Source organism: Protopterus annectens, chromosome 8.part1 (assembly GCF_019279795.1).
Source record: "Protopterus annectens isolate FY-2018-M chromosome 8.part1, PAN1.0, whole genome shotgun sequence".
Classification (NCBI taxonomy): Eukaryota; Metazoa; Chordata; order Ceratodontiformes; family Protopteridae; genus Protopterus; species Protopterus annectens.
The window spans coordinates 16,288,880-16,306,669 of NC_056742.1; the positions used below are offsets into that span (position 1 = coordinate 16,288,880).

A 17,790-nucleotide genomic window follows, 5' to 3' on the forward strand; every position below is an offset into this window, starting at 1 on the left:
CAGCTAGTACAAGCATAAGTAAGGAGCCTGAGGTCATAGCATGTCCTTCAGCTAGTACAGGCATAGATTAGCAGCCTGTAGTTGTAGTGCAGCCCTGAACCAGTACAGGCATAGTCAGGAGCCTGAGATTGCAGCATGTCCCTCAGCTAGTAGAGCCATATCATGGTCAAATGTGGCGCTAGGCAAGGTAATGTTCCAGCCCACCCCGCAGTCATTCCAGTGTCCCATTACTTGTCTCTCGTCCCCAGTTAGAATAAAAACTGTTCATAACTGTCAGCATGCCTACTATTTTCTCCTTTCCTTTAGAAATGAAGACAGAAATATGGATGTAATTTAAAAGTTTTAATTTATTTATCATTTAAACAGGTTAGCCCCACTAGACTAGTAGTATCCTTGCAGAGGAGACCCTTGGTGGTATTTAAATTACTAAGAGAAATTGGCCAGTGCATCTGGGACTTCTCCCTTCTCTTTTCAATAGCTCAGGTAGATGTAGAAGACCTCACAGCACCTACCATCAACGCAGGCACTTGAGGCCTCAATTTAACATCTCATCTGAAGGACGACACACTCAGGAGTGCAGCAACCCCCCCCCCAATACTGTACTGCATTGTCAGTAATCCATCTACATGGTCTGGGAGTACAGCCCACATCCTTCTGTGACAAAGACAAGTATGCTATCTGTTGCACTAACACTGCTTTCAAATTTTATAGCACAAACAGTGATGGCCATTTGCTAAACAAAACAGTTGCACATTGTAAACAGACTTAGCATAAGCAGCAGTTAACTTCTTTTCCCTTGAAGCTCACAGCCATTGAAGATGTATCGAAATTCACATTCATTGAAAATGCACCCACCCAGTGGCAGATTAAGTGTAGCTCGGTCCCTGGGCTGTTTTCAAATTTCAAGCCATGGGCCTCCTGCATATATTTTTGTGACAATGCATAAATGGATGTGTTATTTGATTCACCTTCCTGATTTAATGTACTTCATGAGAAGTGCAGCAACATTTATTAGACAGTGTATTACATTTTTAGTTTTGAACAGTTTTTCCATTAAACAGTGAAACAAAATGTATGAATCAATAACTGAGAAAAATACCATTTCAGGACATTTCAAGCAACTCTAATGACTAACTGCAAGGGTCTTAGTTGGAGTGGAGGATTAAAGCTCTTGTCTGTTGTAGTCAATGGACAGGGTTTGAGCCTGTCCAAGTTAATTAGCTAACCTGTCCTACTAACTAGGGAATTACACACACACACATACATACACACACACACACACGCACACACACACACACACACACACACACACACACACACACACACACACACACACACCTAATTGCAGCTGTGCACTCACTAGAATGGTGCTCTTGCTGTTGCTCTGAAATGGGGCTTGCTGTGCAACAGATGATACACTTACTAGATGGACACACACAAATGAAGTGTTGTCTAACTAAGACCAAAAACATCAGAACTTTGGATCATCTGTTTGTGTCCTTTGCAGCCAGGAAGGAAGGAAATCCAGTCTCCAAGCAAACAATTTAAAACGGCTGGCCAGCTGTATTACTGTTTATCTTCATCACAGGAAAAGACTGAAAGGGTCTGTAATGGCCCACAGCACTAGAGCCATTGCAATTGCTGTAGACCTTTTTGGCAGTCTGACTGCTCAGTGCACCCTAAATGCTGCTACCCGATCTTCAGTTGATACTTTTCTAAAGACTACAGGCTAGATATTGCTTCAAGCGCAATGGCTGGATTTGCTACACTCATTTTTCAGGGAATGTTACAACTCACCCAGATCAGTTCATCCATTTTTCTACTGTTTCTCACCTCGAGGAATCATTGTAATTATGAATACAACAGTGATCTATTCAAAGACCCTAGTATAGTCGTATAGGGATGAACCATAATAGTAGAATTTCAAGTATATCACTGTTGTAGTGTTGTTTTTCCTCCCATCATCTCTGAATCTCTTCCCTGGGAATCCTGGGTCTGGGATACTCGGACTCTATGTAACTAACCCTTCCCCTCTTTCTCTTATCAGTGCCTCAGGCCTAATCAAGTCTGTATAGTCGTAAGGAACCCTATTTTTCTAAATTCATAGTCCAGACATGTTCATTGGATATACCTTCTTAGTTAGGCTTCTTATGACCAAGTCCAGGACTAAGTAGACTGAATAGGCTGTAAGGCTCCTTGGAAAGAAAGCACTAAAATGGCATGAGTGTGTGCCAGAGTTATATAGAGAATGTATTTATATCCCCAAGAGGTGGACTTCCACTCAGCATGGAGAGAGAGAGAGCATGAGAAAGGTGCTCTCTGGAAATCAACATCAAGTCCCAGCATAATTCCTGTTGCACTGTTATTTGCTCAAGATATCTACTATTATAGTACATTCATATACATTTGTACTTTTTTCATAGAAGCTATTGTTGATACTATTTGTGACATAGCACCATCACTGATTCATATGTTTCTGTGCTTTTCAATGTTTTTTGAAGTTGTTTTACTGTGGACTTTGTCCTCCACACCCCCTTACTTATATATACTAAGTCTCAGTATATAGGATAGTGCATGGTGTCTAGCCTCCTCTCTTCAACACCCCCTTACTTATATATACTAAGTCCAGTATACAGCACTGTGCATGAGGTCTAGCCTCCCCCTTCAAAAATGCTGTTTATATATTTTACATCTAGACAAGGCTTCAGCCAGCAGTGTTTGTCCTAGGGTAGCTTCATGTGGATTTAACACAGTGAATCATTGTGAAACCAGTGCTGTATGTGGTTTGTTCATATTTCTCATGGTACCTTGCATTCTGTTTAACTTAACTTTGTGAGAAAACGTCCATCATAATCCCTGCCTCTGCATATTATTATTAATTCTTGCCCTTCCAGTCAATATCATATTTTGGAGTTGTAATGAGCTAAAATAGCAAAATGCTAATCTCAACTTGTAAGAGACAAAGACCTGTATTTATTAATTGTTTCTAAACCTGTTTGCATTGTTTCATGTAACAGTAATATAATGCTTGTTGAGTTTTATTTTTGCTTTCTGTGGTGACAGCAAGATAGATAAACCAGTATTAAGAATATGCAAAAGCTAAATAGTCAAACAGCTAGAATGGCTGATACAGATATGGAAGACAAATGGTGCTCAGACAGAATGAATGACAACTGCAGTAACTGCATACATGACAGAAACTTAATAACAGTGATACATGTGCAAAAGAGATACATCTGTATAATGCACTGAGCTGCAAATTATCACCTGACAGTATTAACAAATGGAAAGAGTCATACTTGGATTCTGGGAGCTAAGAGACCTCTAGCAAACATTTCTTTTCCTCATTTAATCTTGTTAACATATGACAACACACTGATTCATGGATTAAGGTTCTTAAAGCAGCATTATCTCACAGTTCTACAGTTCCCATGTTACATGTGTTGAAGTTAATCCTCTGTTCTACAGCAAAAGGCTTTGACAATTTTGTTCCAACTTACTCGGTGTTGGAGTGCCTGCACTGGGATTCAAACCTGCAGATCCCTCTTTCCAGTTCTATTTTCCTGCCATTAAAACACACTGAAGAGTCTCTAAATATTTACAGAGTGGTGCTATATATAGGATTTAGTCTGCAGTTTAAGCTAGGTAACCACTCATCATTTAAAAATATACAAGGATCAGCAAACCAGATATTACAGAAATATTGGAAACTGCAGCTGATTGTTAAGCTGTGTAGTGGTAATGTATTTTATTTTAGAACATATCAGAAGGGCCTTCTGTAAAATCTTTGCAGCAATAAAGTAGTCAACAATAATGTCGTGTAAATATTGAAAATAAAATGATGCAAGTTAATAAACCCATGACTCCTTGTCATACTATGAGAGCAGAATGTAGTCATTTCCCCTTTTTCTGCACATCCCATCAATGACCATTAAAGTCACACTACACTAAAGTAAATTTCTTCTTTGCTGGCTGGTTTGCTAGATGGTTTCTGAACTGTAATGTCTTTTGGTTGTTCTTCTGTTTTCTCTGGCTTTGTGGCTTTTGTCTCCTGGCAGGTAGTGACGTTGTCTTTCACCATGCTGTAGTTTGTCTGGGCTATGTACAAACTGCGTCGGGGAGTCTCCACCTCTCCACACTTGCAGAGCTTTTTGAAGGCACATCTGAACTTCTGTGACATGAGATTATAAATGATTGGGTTAATGGCACTGTTGGTATAGATGCACAGTCTGCAGAACAGAATAAACCAGGCATTCTGGTACGGGACATCCATGAAGGAGTTCACAAGTACAAGGGTTCGATAGGGCATCCAGAGCAAAGCAAATAGTATGACAACAACTGCCAACATTTTGGTGACCTGTGGAAACAGTAACAGAAAATATACTTATGTCAAATGGCATGAGAACTGTAGCCATGTAAACAGGAAGACTGTCATTCTGTATTCCCTCCCCAAAACAATCTTATCTTAAATAGAAATGATGCTATGAAACAATTTTTCTACTTTGGTTTGGAGGGTAAAAACCTGTTTGATTCAACTGACTCTACCACACAAGGGTTGTTGCTCATCCTGCAATCCATTGTGAGCATTAATACTGAATTCTGTTAAAGACAAAAATAGGTGCAATATTTAGCATGCATACAAGGAACATATTTTTCTTTGAAGCTGCTTAAATTTCAGTGCAACCAGTAAAATAAGGGCTTTTCTACACTTTACTTTTACATATAAACTTAAATAGGTGGCATTGCTTTCCAAATCATGTTATTCAATCAATACTAAATTGTAAATCTATAGTTTTAGAAACATAATATCATGACTCATTTGATGCTATGCATCCTGTTGTTATATGGTGTAAAGACATTCTCTTTTTATTATCAGATAGACTTTAAACTGTTCTAGTGTGAAAACAAACTGATGGGCAGCTTAACAGAAGGGTATATGAACAAAGGATCATGTCACATGTTACACCAGGGGTAAAACAGGTACACCACCTACTAACCTTTTGATGATACAGTAGTACATGGCTATCCAGAGTTTACCAAGTCTGCTATTTTCCATTACAAAGTTTTTTTATTTTAACTAAATCTTCCACCATGCTGCTCTAACCATCAAACAATCATCTTTTTCACCTCCATTTTAGGGTCCAACTTACAACAGGCTCGGGGGCCACCTCTGGATGGGCAGATTAGTTTGATGACAACTATTTTTATCCAGACTATGGGCTCTGGCAGTGGCATCCATCCTCAGTGACCCTGCAGTTCTTTACTCACCATTTGTCCCATTGCTCTATTGCATCCTGGACAATAGGATCTTTGACAATGCTTACCATTAATGAACCATCCCTGTGGTGCACAGGAATAAAGCCCTGACTGCAGTCCATATGACCATTAGCAGCACAGACAGTGGAGGATGGAAGTGAGAGGTTGACATTGGCTCACCCATCAAGGGAGGGGGGAATCAGGGAGGCAGCCTAGGCCGATTGCAATAGGTTCATATGTTCATAAGTATATACTAGGCTAACAACCAACAGGGCTTTTAAAAGCCTAGCTGTGCAAAAACCCAATCCAGTTGTGTCCATGTGTATCATGGAATTTTTTTTTAGGAAGGAGTATGTTATTTAGGAAGTTTCTAAATGTTATGATAGGGTATGTTTGTCTGGGCATTACTGTCTGCCTTTGTCTGGCAGAGATATTAGGGCCAGACCAGAAGTGAATTTCTGATTTCCCATCCATTGATTAAGGTTGCACTTCAACAGGGTTAGGGATGGACTCTGCTTCACATGGATGGGGAACCTGTCGCAGAGCATGGAGACCCTCTAAGACACTTATCTGTCTCACTAAAATATCACATTTGTCACAAGCAAAATTTAAATAATTCAGTCTACTGGTTCGGATGCTGTTCATTTTGTGGATGTGCAAAAGGTCCATCATTGCTGGATCTGAGGATGCCTTGTTTGCCAGGCATAGATCGCCTATCAATAACCTGTAGAAGACTGAATATAGAGATAGGGCTTTAAGAGAATCCACATAGGACAATTTGTTTATACCCTGGATTTTCCTGGTAAGAAACCTTTGTAGGTATTCCAAGTTTTGCATTTATCTGGTCAGGTACATGATGAAGGAGACATTATAGTCCGTGATGAGTTTGATAAGGGCTGAATAAAGTGGCACTATGACTTCACTGGGCCTGGATGCTGTGCCCTTACATATAAGTTGGGTGATCTAGAATGATTTCCTTACTACTTGGTCACATGTTGGCCAAAGGTCTGATTATTATCTACATATGTTCCCAGATCCCTGACCATTGGGTCAGCTCTTGGGGACGTCTTATCAATGGAGTACTTAAGCCAGATAGCAGTTTTCCCAAAAAGTACTCTAATGCATTTCTTGGCATTGAGTTTTAATCCGTGACTTTAGTATCAGTCATTTTTCTGTGTTAGACTCTCTTGTAAGATGTTTTGTATCATGGGGGGAATCTATGACAGCTCTCAATTTGCAGTCATCTGATAACGTGATCAGCCAATGGCCCTTGACATTAGCCTTCACCTCACAGAAGCAGTGCCAAATAGGAGCAACCCCAGCATGGAGCCCTAAGGTACCTCACTGGTGACTGATCTCTTAGTGGAGGTGGTCTCACCAATCCTTACTTACTGTGTCCAGTCTGTGAGTCAGCTGGCAATCCAATGAGTTATGTGCCTAGTTCGGTGAGTTTGTCAACTATACCCGAGTGAGGTATTGCATCAAACACCTTAGCCAGTTCCAGGTAGGTGGTATGCACCATTTTCTCCTTATCCATTGTCCTGATGACCTCTCAAAGAAGTCCACCAAGTTTAGTAGGCATGACCTTCCCTTGACAAAGAAAACCAGGTTGTGTCCAGTGTCTAAAGTTTGCCTATGTCTTTGTTTATCACTTCCATGATAATTCATTCCATGACTTTGCATATTACACTAGTTAGACTAATGGGTCTATAGTTCCTGGGGGTTGATTGATGGCCCACCCTTGTGAAATGGGATAACCATTTCAGTCCTCCATTCTCATGGTACAAAGCCTGCTTTTTGAGGCTATAGTTGAAAAATGACTCAAGTGGTCCTGATAGGTCATGTTTCAAGCTATTTAGGAAACATCCTGGGATATTGTTGGAGCCCATTGAAGAGTGTGTTTTGGACTTAGCAAGTGCTGCCAGGACCTTCTCATTTTTTGGGGGGGGGATTATGTTTGTAGGTATTTCATGGGGAAGGCAGGGGGGAGTGGGGGTGAAATTTCAGTTGAATTTGTCAGCCAGCAGATCATCTATGTTGCTTTGTTCAGTGAAGGTGGCACCACTGACCATTAGTCTGGCACACATCTGTGTGCTGCGTTTGAGGTTTTGGACATAACTATAGATGGCCTTGTAGTTGTCTTTAGCCAGGGGGCAATCTTGACCTCATAATTGGCATTGTTGGAATTAATTAGCCCTCTTAGTTTCCTGTTTTGTTTAATTAGAAAGCTCCTGTCATTATGGGAGTTGCTCTTCTTGATTTTAGTCACATGACTTTTATTCCTTTTGTTATCTACCTTATTAAGGTTGGATTCTACCAGTATGGTTTGTTTTTAGAGTTTGTTTTGATTTTACTTCTAGTAGGTAGAGCAGCCTCTATACAGCTATTTACATGTTTGTACAGGTTGCTGTGTTCTTCGGTTGGGAGGGGCACTGAATTTGACAAACTATTGCTTAAAGGATGTAGTCTGCTTTGGAATAGTTTCTTCCTGTTACAGGGATTGCTGGAGTTGCTCAGCTGATTTGGAGGCAGCACTCCCCGTATTGGTGATGACTATGTCCACTTTATTTAAACCCTTGGTGGGTGTGCGCACTACCTGTGCAAGGGTATTTGTGTTACTGAAGTTCAGGTATCATTGCACTTTCAAGTTTGAGGCAGTATATGATTAATAGTCTATAGAGGGTAGTTAATCTCCCATGAATAAGGTATTTTGTTTCATTGTGAGCATCTTCAGTATGTCCAGGTATGAGCTACGGGATTCTAGGGACATAGAGGGTGACTTATAACTTGGTACAATATAGTACATGACCTTGTCTATGGAGATTTGTACGTAGTTAAATTCTAGAGCATCATCATGCTTAACCAACCTGGAGTTACACTTGTTGCTAATATAGACTAAGATTCCGCCATCATTTGTTCCTGTCAGTTCAGATGATGGTCTAAACGTGTGGAAGGAACTGAAGCCGTGCACTGCTGGAGTACTTTCTGCAGATTTAGACCATGTCTCAGTAAAAGCACAAATGTCTATATTCTCCAGAGTGAGGAGAGCTTGTAGTGTGTGGAGTTTCTTGTTAAGGCTCCTAGCATTGAACAGTAACACCTTTAGGTTTCTTTGGGATTTATTTGCTATTTCGGTAGGTTTGTCAAATTGACATTGCCTAGAAAAGGCTCTAAGGGGTGGATAATGTTTTAGACAATATTCAGAAGCCTAGGGGAGATAGGTCCACGCAATCCTTTAGAAAGCAACATGGTTTAACTATGCCCTTCCATGCTGACAAATATTGACTCCCCCTGTAAAGACACCAGAAACATCTATTATTGAAGTCAAACACATATTCAGAGAGATCAATAATATCTCTCTCTCTCTCTCTCTTCATATAGTCCATGGAAGTATGTTTCAGGTCATTAATGCCCAAATGGACTAGGATGGAATCATACCTGTGCCAGGGACGCAGTGACTTGACTGCATGAGTAACTTGGTGGCTCATAGCTCTAGATAAGCAGCTAATAGTTGTCTTCTCCTTGATCAGTCTGGTGACTGGAGTAACTGTGTCACACAGTGGAGTCCCCCTGGATAGAGTATTTGCTTGCCTTATGGAATTCAATTTGGGGCTTCACTAGCTGTGGTGTTTGGTGTTGTTTTGGTGAGTGGTTTCGAGACTGATGAATAAAGGTATTGCAGTTTATAGGCTTAGGAGGTCTTTGAGGTTTGGAAGATTGCTTTTAAGTGTTTCAGCTTAAGTTGGTCTATGTGTGTGTGGTGGACACTATATGTGGTGGATTTAGTGTGTGTAATCTTGACAACCTTGTTTGTTTGGTAGATTTTTGCCTGCAGGGAAACTGTGTGTGTGTGTGTGTGTGTGTGTGTGTGTGTGTGTGTGTGTGTGTGTGTGTGTGTGTGTGTGTGTGTGTGTGCATGCGTGCGTGCGTGTGTGTGTGTGTGTGTGTGTGTGTGTGTGTGTGTGTGTGCACGTGCATGCATCTGTCATGTACTGTATTTTTCTTTAAGGATTAAAAGGTTGTCTGTGAACATGAGACAATTGCTACACTATATCAGGATCTCTACCAAGCTGGTTACGGAGACAGCAGCATCAGCAGCATTAAATGCCCATATCTACCATGCTGGCTATGGAAACAGCAGAATTAGAAACATTACGTGCCATAATGACCATGAGTTGTGTTCAATATAATTCTTTGTAAGGGAAAACCATTCCTGACATGATTTATTTATTATGAACTTGCTTCAAACTGCCTTTTGGTATATAAGAAAAACTGGGACAGAAAAGATCTTATAATTAAAGAAATGTTTTCAGGGCTTGGCACTCTTTTAAGGGCACTCTTCTATTTAAATAAGTGAAACAAAATGCAAGAAGCATATAAAGATAATTTTTCAACTTTCTTAAATCACTCCAAATGTATTAGTTTTTCATAGCAGACTTCAGTGATTTAGCAGTTTGTGGACAAAAACTTTTTTTCTTCTTAGAAGAATTTTAACAAAGTCACTAGCAGTCACTTAAAAAAATTACTGCAGAGGGATTATTAACATCATGCTTCTTGAACTGGTATTAATCTTAATTTGTATGAGCAATGTTAAAGTGGAATATTTCTTTCCAAAACCCTAAACAGTACATGGGGTTACTTATAACTAAAGATGCATGCTTTACCCATCAGGCTTCCATAACTCCCTGTCTTTAGACATATAACAAGAGACCTATAATTTTGAAATTACCTGCAGTCACTTATATAAAGGATTACTATATTGCCTGTCAATTTCTACGGAACTAGAGATAATATGCATTCATGAAAGATGTTTAAGGAAGTGGGAATTAAAAGATGGCCAATCATTATTCATTCATCAAATAAATCAATAAAGAAATGAAGTATTACTTTGGAGTCTGTCTTTTAAATCCTCCCACCAGGCAATAGTCTCTTTTATTTGTCTTCCTGATCACCCACATATAAGAAGTGGGACCCCAAGTAGGGCCCACATCCTACTCTTGGAAACATGGGAAAAACAAGGAAGCAAATATTACTGTTGTGATAATTCCATTATATAAGAATGACTTTATCAGTCTTCATCTAGCCAGCCTCCATCCATAAACACTACTGAATAGTTATGAAGTGTTGTTATCAGCTTCTGCCCAGTGTATGATCACAGGAACCAGCTGTGTTTTCCTTATATTGCTTCCCAGCATGTGCTTAGGTATGAATCAGGTCTTGTTGTAGCTTGGCTAAATTTCAGGATCATGTATAGTGATTAGTATGAGATCCTGACTTATAGTACTAAACTAAGTTTTTATACAAAAAAAATGTGAATTTGAAATTTTGCGGTAAAACCAGTGGTAGTTGTAACTTGGGAGACAAAGTATTATCAGCTAGATAAATGCGAGTCGTCTCAACAGTGATAATGCATTTTGACATTTGGAGCTTCCCTGTCTGTTGTGCCAGATGTCATATTATGGCTTTGTTTATTTTATTGATCAATGAATATAAATGGCACTAAGCTTTTATACAGTATGGTGTGGAACTTCAGATAAGTCAGTGTTTTATGTGACAACTGCAAGTGTCCGATACCTATCTGTCTCAGAGTGGTAGAGGAAGTATAAATTAATTCATTAATTTCTGAGTGAGCTCATATGTTTTCTTAGTGCATGAGTTGCATTTCTAGGTTTTAATGGTTAAAATACTGCATAAATATTGTTATTTGCAAAAGACAAAAACAGGCAGAACAACTTCCACTTATTTCTTTTTACAGTGTTATGGTCATTGTGAATATTTATCCATTGTTAATAGTTATGGATTGCATTCATGCATGTGCATGCACAAAAACTTCATTTTTCAGCACATTTTTTTGTTTTATTTTTACTTAGCACTTTTTTTTTTATCTTATTTTCTTACTTTCAGGTTACCTTAACTACATATTTCCAAAGTATAACTGGGTGTTAAAGTCACAAGAATTGTCCCTTCTTGAGGAACAGAAACGGAAATGATGTCCCCTGCGCGTAAGGAGTTGCACGGCAAAAGGAAATATCAAATGAAAGAAATAAGCCAGCAACTGGTGGACAATTCGATATGGTAGTTTATTAATAAGCTACCAGAAATGCATAAAACTCACAAACATACCGGTTTTGGCCCAAATTCAATATGGCCTTCTTCAGTGTATAGATTTAGAGTCCATTATGCAGTTCTTTTAAATACACATCAGAAAAAGCTGATTGGTTAAATATAAAATACCAAGCTCATTAATATTAATCAGTTGTAAACATACATACAAAATCAGATACACAAATATTAAGTATATGTCAATCAAATATTGCATATCAAAATATCATATCAAAACTGAATGTGTTAGATATGTAATGTATGTAATATAATATAATATAGTGTGTTAGACCAGATGTATTTATAGATATTCATTCAAACCTGGACTAAATAGTGCACCAAGTTTGATGATCCATTTCTTTTCTTTCATATCAAGTTTTCTATGCCAGCCACATTTATTGGTTCTATCACCAATAATTTTATCAATAACTGTAAAATGAAATTTGGCCTTATTATGTACAAGTGTGTGTTTGTATAATGCGTTGGATGATTTTTTACATCTTACTTCCTTCTTGAGGAACAGCCACAACTATACTAATGATAAATTAAATGTTTTTTTTAGGCCTAGGAGCCACATTACTAAGAACAGCAAATTAATTATCATTCCTGGTTTGTGCAGTGTGACTATGACATGCATTAAAATTACAAGATGACTACATAGCACAAGCAATGTTAACAGCAGTAATGGAGCTGGCCAGGGGCCAAATTCCAAAAGACCTTATACCTAGAACAAGTCTTTCATCACTGACCTAGTTTTATATTTCACTTAAAATTTCTTAATTCTAACTGTGATAGCATCTCAGAACTTAACTCTTGCTCAAAAATTGTTAATACATTTAATATCATTTATTGCAAAAACCTGTATTCGGCAATAGTGTTCTGGAAGACAATGAACCAAGGTCATATGTACCATGAACCTGAAACATCTATATTGTTGAAAATACCATTTGTGTTTTTTCATAGTAATCTGGTCACTTTTCCACTTATCATTTTCTGGGCACATCATTATAGACTCACAGCCAGCATCAAAGGACGTCGGTACATTGTTACTGATTCAGTATTTGTGCTAGCTAATGAAACATGCCAAACTTAGTTTCTTATTATACTATAGATTACATGTTTTATTAAATTGTTTACATCTTCATTTCTTGTATGGTGGTAGTAATGTTTCCTTCGTATGTGATTCTGCATTGTTATTCATGCTAAAAGAAACATTTCCATGAAGTGACTTTAAGACATGCTCTTACTCAGCTAGTAAAATCACCCATAAAAGGGTATAACATTCTTAACATCACTGACATCATATTAACTCATTTCTGGATGTTACTTCCATTATGCTAGCCAGCCCCCATCCATTTCATCTAATCACAGTATTATAATCCTTTCTATTAAGTGCATAATATGTGACAGCATTAATAATACTTCCTTCAGGCATTTTTGTAAACCCACCTGTGATCTAGACCTTTCAAAGAACAATTTATTTTCTACTTAAATAATGCAGCAGAGAGTGGTAAGGACTTCTTTTGGGAATCCTTAAGGTTGTAAATGAGTATTCATCAATTAGAAAGAAATGCAATAAAAGATATACTCCTAACAGTACCAGGAATAGATAGTCCACATTTTTACAAAATCCAGTCGTTACACACAAAAAGAGGTTCAAATATTTTCAGTAAGGGTTTAAATAAGCAGTGCTAAAGGGGAAACTACGGGAACACCCCATTTTACATGTCCATAGGTAGTTATTAGAAATGCAGCCCAGGAGACCATTAAGAACCCCTAGCCCAAGTTCCAAACTGTCCTAAAGCACTGTCTGGTTAATTGACCTACTCAAGATTATACAGTAGGCAAATTAAGGTAGAAAGTTTCAAGCTTTGTACCCTTGGCACAGGATACTTTTAAAAAGTACCTGCAAACACATTGACTTTGTCCCTGTACTAACCCTAACTACCCCCAAACTGACAGAATCTGTAAAGGTAAGCCTCACAAGAGTATGTCAGTGAGCCACTAACCACTTACAATTTTGTATAACTCTATCCTATGGAAAAAATGAGAAGGATTTCACTTTTTCTTTCTTAGATAATTAACTAGCAACCTATCCTGTGTGTATGTGACTTAAAATTTTACCTGCCTATATATATTGTTAAAATTAATATGTGACTTGAAATTGTCCCTATCTATACATATTTTAAAATTTCAATTTTTGTAATTTCACTGTAATACTTTTCACTGTAATTTACTAGTAATTAGTAATATAGTTATGTACACCTGGAGCTTTTCTCCCCGGGCCTCTGCTGAAAATGGACCTGTATCCAGTTGGACTTTCCCAGTTAACAAATGTAAAATAAAATAAAAATAAAATAATAGATAAATAAATGACATTAGAGTAGAAGAGTTTGTTCTTAAGAAGTCTCCTGAAGAAGGACCTATGGATGAATAAAAAAATGTAAATTAAATTTTGCTTTAATTGTAGTGATTCTTATTTCCTTAAATGTTTTATTCTGCAGTTAGCATAGATAAATAAATAAATAAATAAATAAATAACGGGGTGTGGTGAGTGAAGCCCCGTTGTATAATCCTGGAGTTGGTAATTAACGTATGTATGATGGATGAAGCCACCAACACTCAATATTCAAGCTTTTAATGAGCATAAGTTTAATTTTGTGGTGCTTGAGTATGTAAACATGGATGCAAGGGTGTATTTTATGGAAGAACATTTAAATAAAAGTGAACTTAAATGGCGCCACTAGCCATCCAGGACTTAATGATTCAGTGTCCATTAATTCAGTTTTGAAATTAAAACACTATTACGTGTAATCGTTAAAGGTTTTTTTATGGAATGATTGATGGTGTGCTTTTATTGGTCATTTTAATTCATGTGATGCACTGTAGTTTAATATTTAAAAGATTTGTTTTTTAGTGTGGTAGTAGTAGTTCTGATGAAGTTCCTGAGAATTTGCAATGAAAGCGCTCAACTCTGTATTAATAAATGGAATTTAAATATGAAACTTTCAAGTGTCTTTCAGTGGTACTACAGGATTATTTGGTTAAATTTAGTTAGCTCATGCTGTTATCTCATATTTTGTGCTGCATTAGATTTTAGTAGCAGTGGATTTCTAAGAAATTTGTATATATGGGCTTTCAATGGAACTTTGTCATGCTTTGTGTTTCGTTGTTTGTGGCATGTTTAATTAGCCACAGAGACATTTTATGTCACACCTAAGGTCATGTGATCTAAACATACAGGCCAGGATAGGTAATAAGCTTTTTTTATTTATTTATTATGTATTTACATTTGTTTACCAGGAAAGTCCAACTGGGCCAGAAGCCCATTTTCAGCTGAGGCCCAGGGAGAAAAGCACCACAGAAATACAAGCAATATACAATAATTAGATAATACAACAGTATATATACAGTAAGATGCAGAATACATATCTTCTAGTTAGTCTATACAAAGTAGTATTCAATACAATTTTCTAGTGGATACAGGTTCAAAAAGAAAAACACAAGCATTTCAGTGAAGATCACTGTGAGAAAAAATAAAGTTAGTAGTGTGTACATATTAAATAATAGTTATGACCAAATGACATTTCCTTGATATATATTTATTTTTGAGTATAGAGGGGGAGAAATGAGATAAGGCATGGACAGCATGTTGAGAGAGTTATAGATATCTTGTCAGTCAGGTTTGGCACAGGAGCAATGCCAGTTCTTGGATAGATGTTCAAATAGTAGTTGTTTAAAACTGGTAGATTCAGGTGTGTTTTGGAGGGTGTGGGGTAGAGAGTTCCATAATTTGGCTATATGATTTAAAAACAGGGCTTCACCATGTGTGTTGTTAGATTTATTTACTGTGAGAAAGTTTCTGTGTGCAGATCTTAGACTTCGTGGGCATGAGCAGGGAACAACAAGTTCTTTGAGGAATGGGCAACTGTCAGGAGGGAAGATGATATTGTGTGTGAATTTAAGTTAGTAGAGATGAAGAAGGTCAGGTAGCTCAAGCCAATTTAATTTACGTAGAGCAATACAATGGTGGGTTTGGTGGGGAAGGTTGGCTGCAAAATGGGCTATTTTGTTGTTGCAAGTTTCCAATTTGGTTATGTCTGAATTTTTAAGTTGGTAAAGAGGGGGAAAGCATATAGGACTGTAGAGAGGAGGAAGGTTCTGGATATGGCTAGTCTGGTATTGTCAGTGAGGAATGTCTTGCTTCTGTACAGTGAGCCAAGTTTGATGTGAACTTTCTTAATTGTGGTGGCTAAGTGTCAAATCTCAGTTCGTTGTTAATTGTCACTCCAAGGAGTTTTGTATGCTCAACTGGTTGGATGACTGTGTTGTTTGCTGAGAGAATAGTGAAAGGAGGGGTGTTCAGTGATTGTTTGCTACTGGTAAACAGAGTTTACTGTGTCTTTTTTGGGGTTGAGGATTAGTTGTGATTTACTTAGATATGCTTCTATATTATTAAAAGCTTGTTGGGCTGCTATTTGGAGGTCTGGTAAGGTATCTGCTGAGCAGATTAAAGTTGAATTGTCTGCATACTGAACTACTTTAGCATGTGTTGTGGATAAGGCTAGATCATTAGAGAAGATGGTGAAAAGAAGGGGTCCTAGTATGGACCCTTGGGGGACTCCAAACGAGACAAGCAGAAGTGGTGAGAGTTCGAATTTCCATTGTACTGCTTGTTGTCTGTCAGAAAGATAGCTTAGGAACCAGGAGAGGGAAGTCTTTGACAGGTTTAGTGAGGCAAGAGTACTAAGGAGTTTCTGATGGGAGACAGTGTCAAATGCTTTTGACATGTCTAAGAAGATTGATGCTACTTGCTGGTTTGAATTTCTCCACTGGTTGATGGTGATAAAAAATTAATTAGGGCTGTGGTTGTGCTATGTTTTGGTCTGAAGCCATGTGGGGATGGAGAGATAAGGTTGTGAGATAACAGGTATTGTAGTAACTGACTGTGGATGGATACATTTTTCCAGAATTTTAACACAGGGGAAAAGGATGGCTATGGGTCTGTAATTGTTTAATTCTGCTGACATTCCTCCTTTATGCAGAGGGGTGATGTAGGAAACTTTCCATAATTTTGGGACATATTGTTCTGCTATAGACCTCTATACCAGAATGGACCTAGGCAGAGCTATGGCATCAGCTGACAGTTTGAGGTACTCATTGGGGATTTGGTCAGCTGCAAATAAGAAGGTTTCAGTTTTTTCAGCATTGTTCTTGTGGTGTTAGTTGGGACAATTTTGAGGTAAAAAAGAATTGTTACTAGTATCCACATTAGGTGGAAGAGACAGAGGGGTGGAATTGTTCTCTGTAACTATGGAGAGAATGGTGTTTATAAAGTAGGTGTTGATTTGTGAGGCAATACTTACACTTTGGTTACTGGTTGTTGGTTCTGGAGTTGTACCTTTACCTGGGTGGAGGATTGAGTTAATTGCTTGCCAGATCCTTTTGAGATTGTTTTCATATTTGTTTTGCATAGTTGTATATTTTTTTTTGTCTAGTTTGAGTTGTTTTTTGTTTGATTGGAGAGCTGCTGGTATGCTAGCAGAGTTTTATTGTCTTGTTTTTTGGTATTGATACCAGGTTTTGTCCCTTAGTTTTTGATGTTTAATGGTTTCTTTTGATATCCAGGGCAATCTCTTATTTTTAACACAACATGACCGAGTTGGTGCTAAGCTATTTAGAATAGCTAGAAATGTGTCAATGAAGTATGTTACGTCCTGGTCAAGTTGGAGATGATGGAGTGGTGTCCAGTTGCATTTATAGAGCATGTCTATGAATGCTTTATTGAAGAAGTGTTTGGTATTTCATACGACTTTGTAAACTATGGTTCTGGGTGAGTTGAGCTGATGATGGATTAAGTAGGTAGGTCTATGGTCACTTAAATTATTTGGAAGGCATCCAGAGAGATAGTTGTGGGTGGTACTGTTGAAAAGGGACCAGTCTAAGATAGATTCCCTTCTGCTATGTTTATCTATTTGTGTGGAAAACTGGATTGTTTGGGAGAAACCATATAGATTTATTGAAGATAGAGAGGTTATCACCAGTGCAAGAGTTCCAGTCTAATTTGAAGTTGCCTGTAATAATGATTTCATGGGTGTAGGTGGAGGCTGTCCAGGCTATGAGTTCCTCAATGGCAGTGGAAGTATTTTGGGAGGTATGTAAGCGGCTATTATGGTAATATTTTTCTTTGAGTTGATTCTGAGCCATGTTACTAGAACTTCAAAGTTGTTATCATAAGGGCATTTGATGGGTAGGTAGTCTATGCTTAGGTTATCTTTGTAGAAGTTTGAAACCCCGCCACCCTTCTTCCTGATCCTGTCTAACCTGTGTACGCTATAACCTTGTGGGAGTATGTCTGGGTCTCTTATATGGTGTTTTAGCCACCTTTCTGTTGCTATAAGAATGTCTGATGATCACCATTAATTAATAAAT

General features: G+C 38.0%; 1 protein-coding gene across 1 annotated transcript in view; it reads right to left on the minus strand.

Annotated features, from left to right (window-relative positions):
- Positions 1-1,285: 1,285 nt before the first annotated feature.
- Positions 1,286-17,790, minus strand: part of LOC122810180 (thyrotropin-releasing hormone receptor-like) — a 560,620-nt gene continuing 544,115 nt past the window's right edge. The window contains exon 4 of the mRNA XM_044081657.1: positions 1,286-4,357. Coding sequence (XP_043937592.1) covers positions 3,938-4,357 — 420 coding nt within the window. The 3' untranslated portion in view covers positions 1,286-3,937. The remainder of the gene's footprint in view (positions 4,358-17,790) is intronic.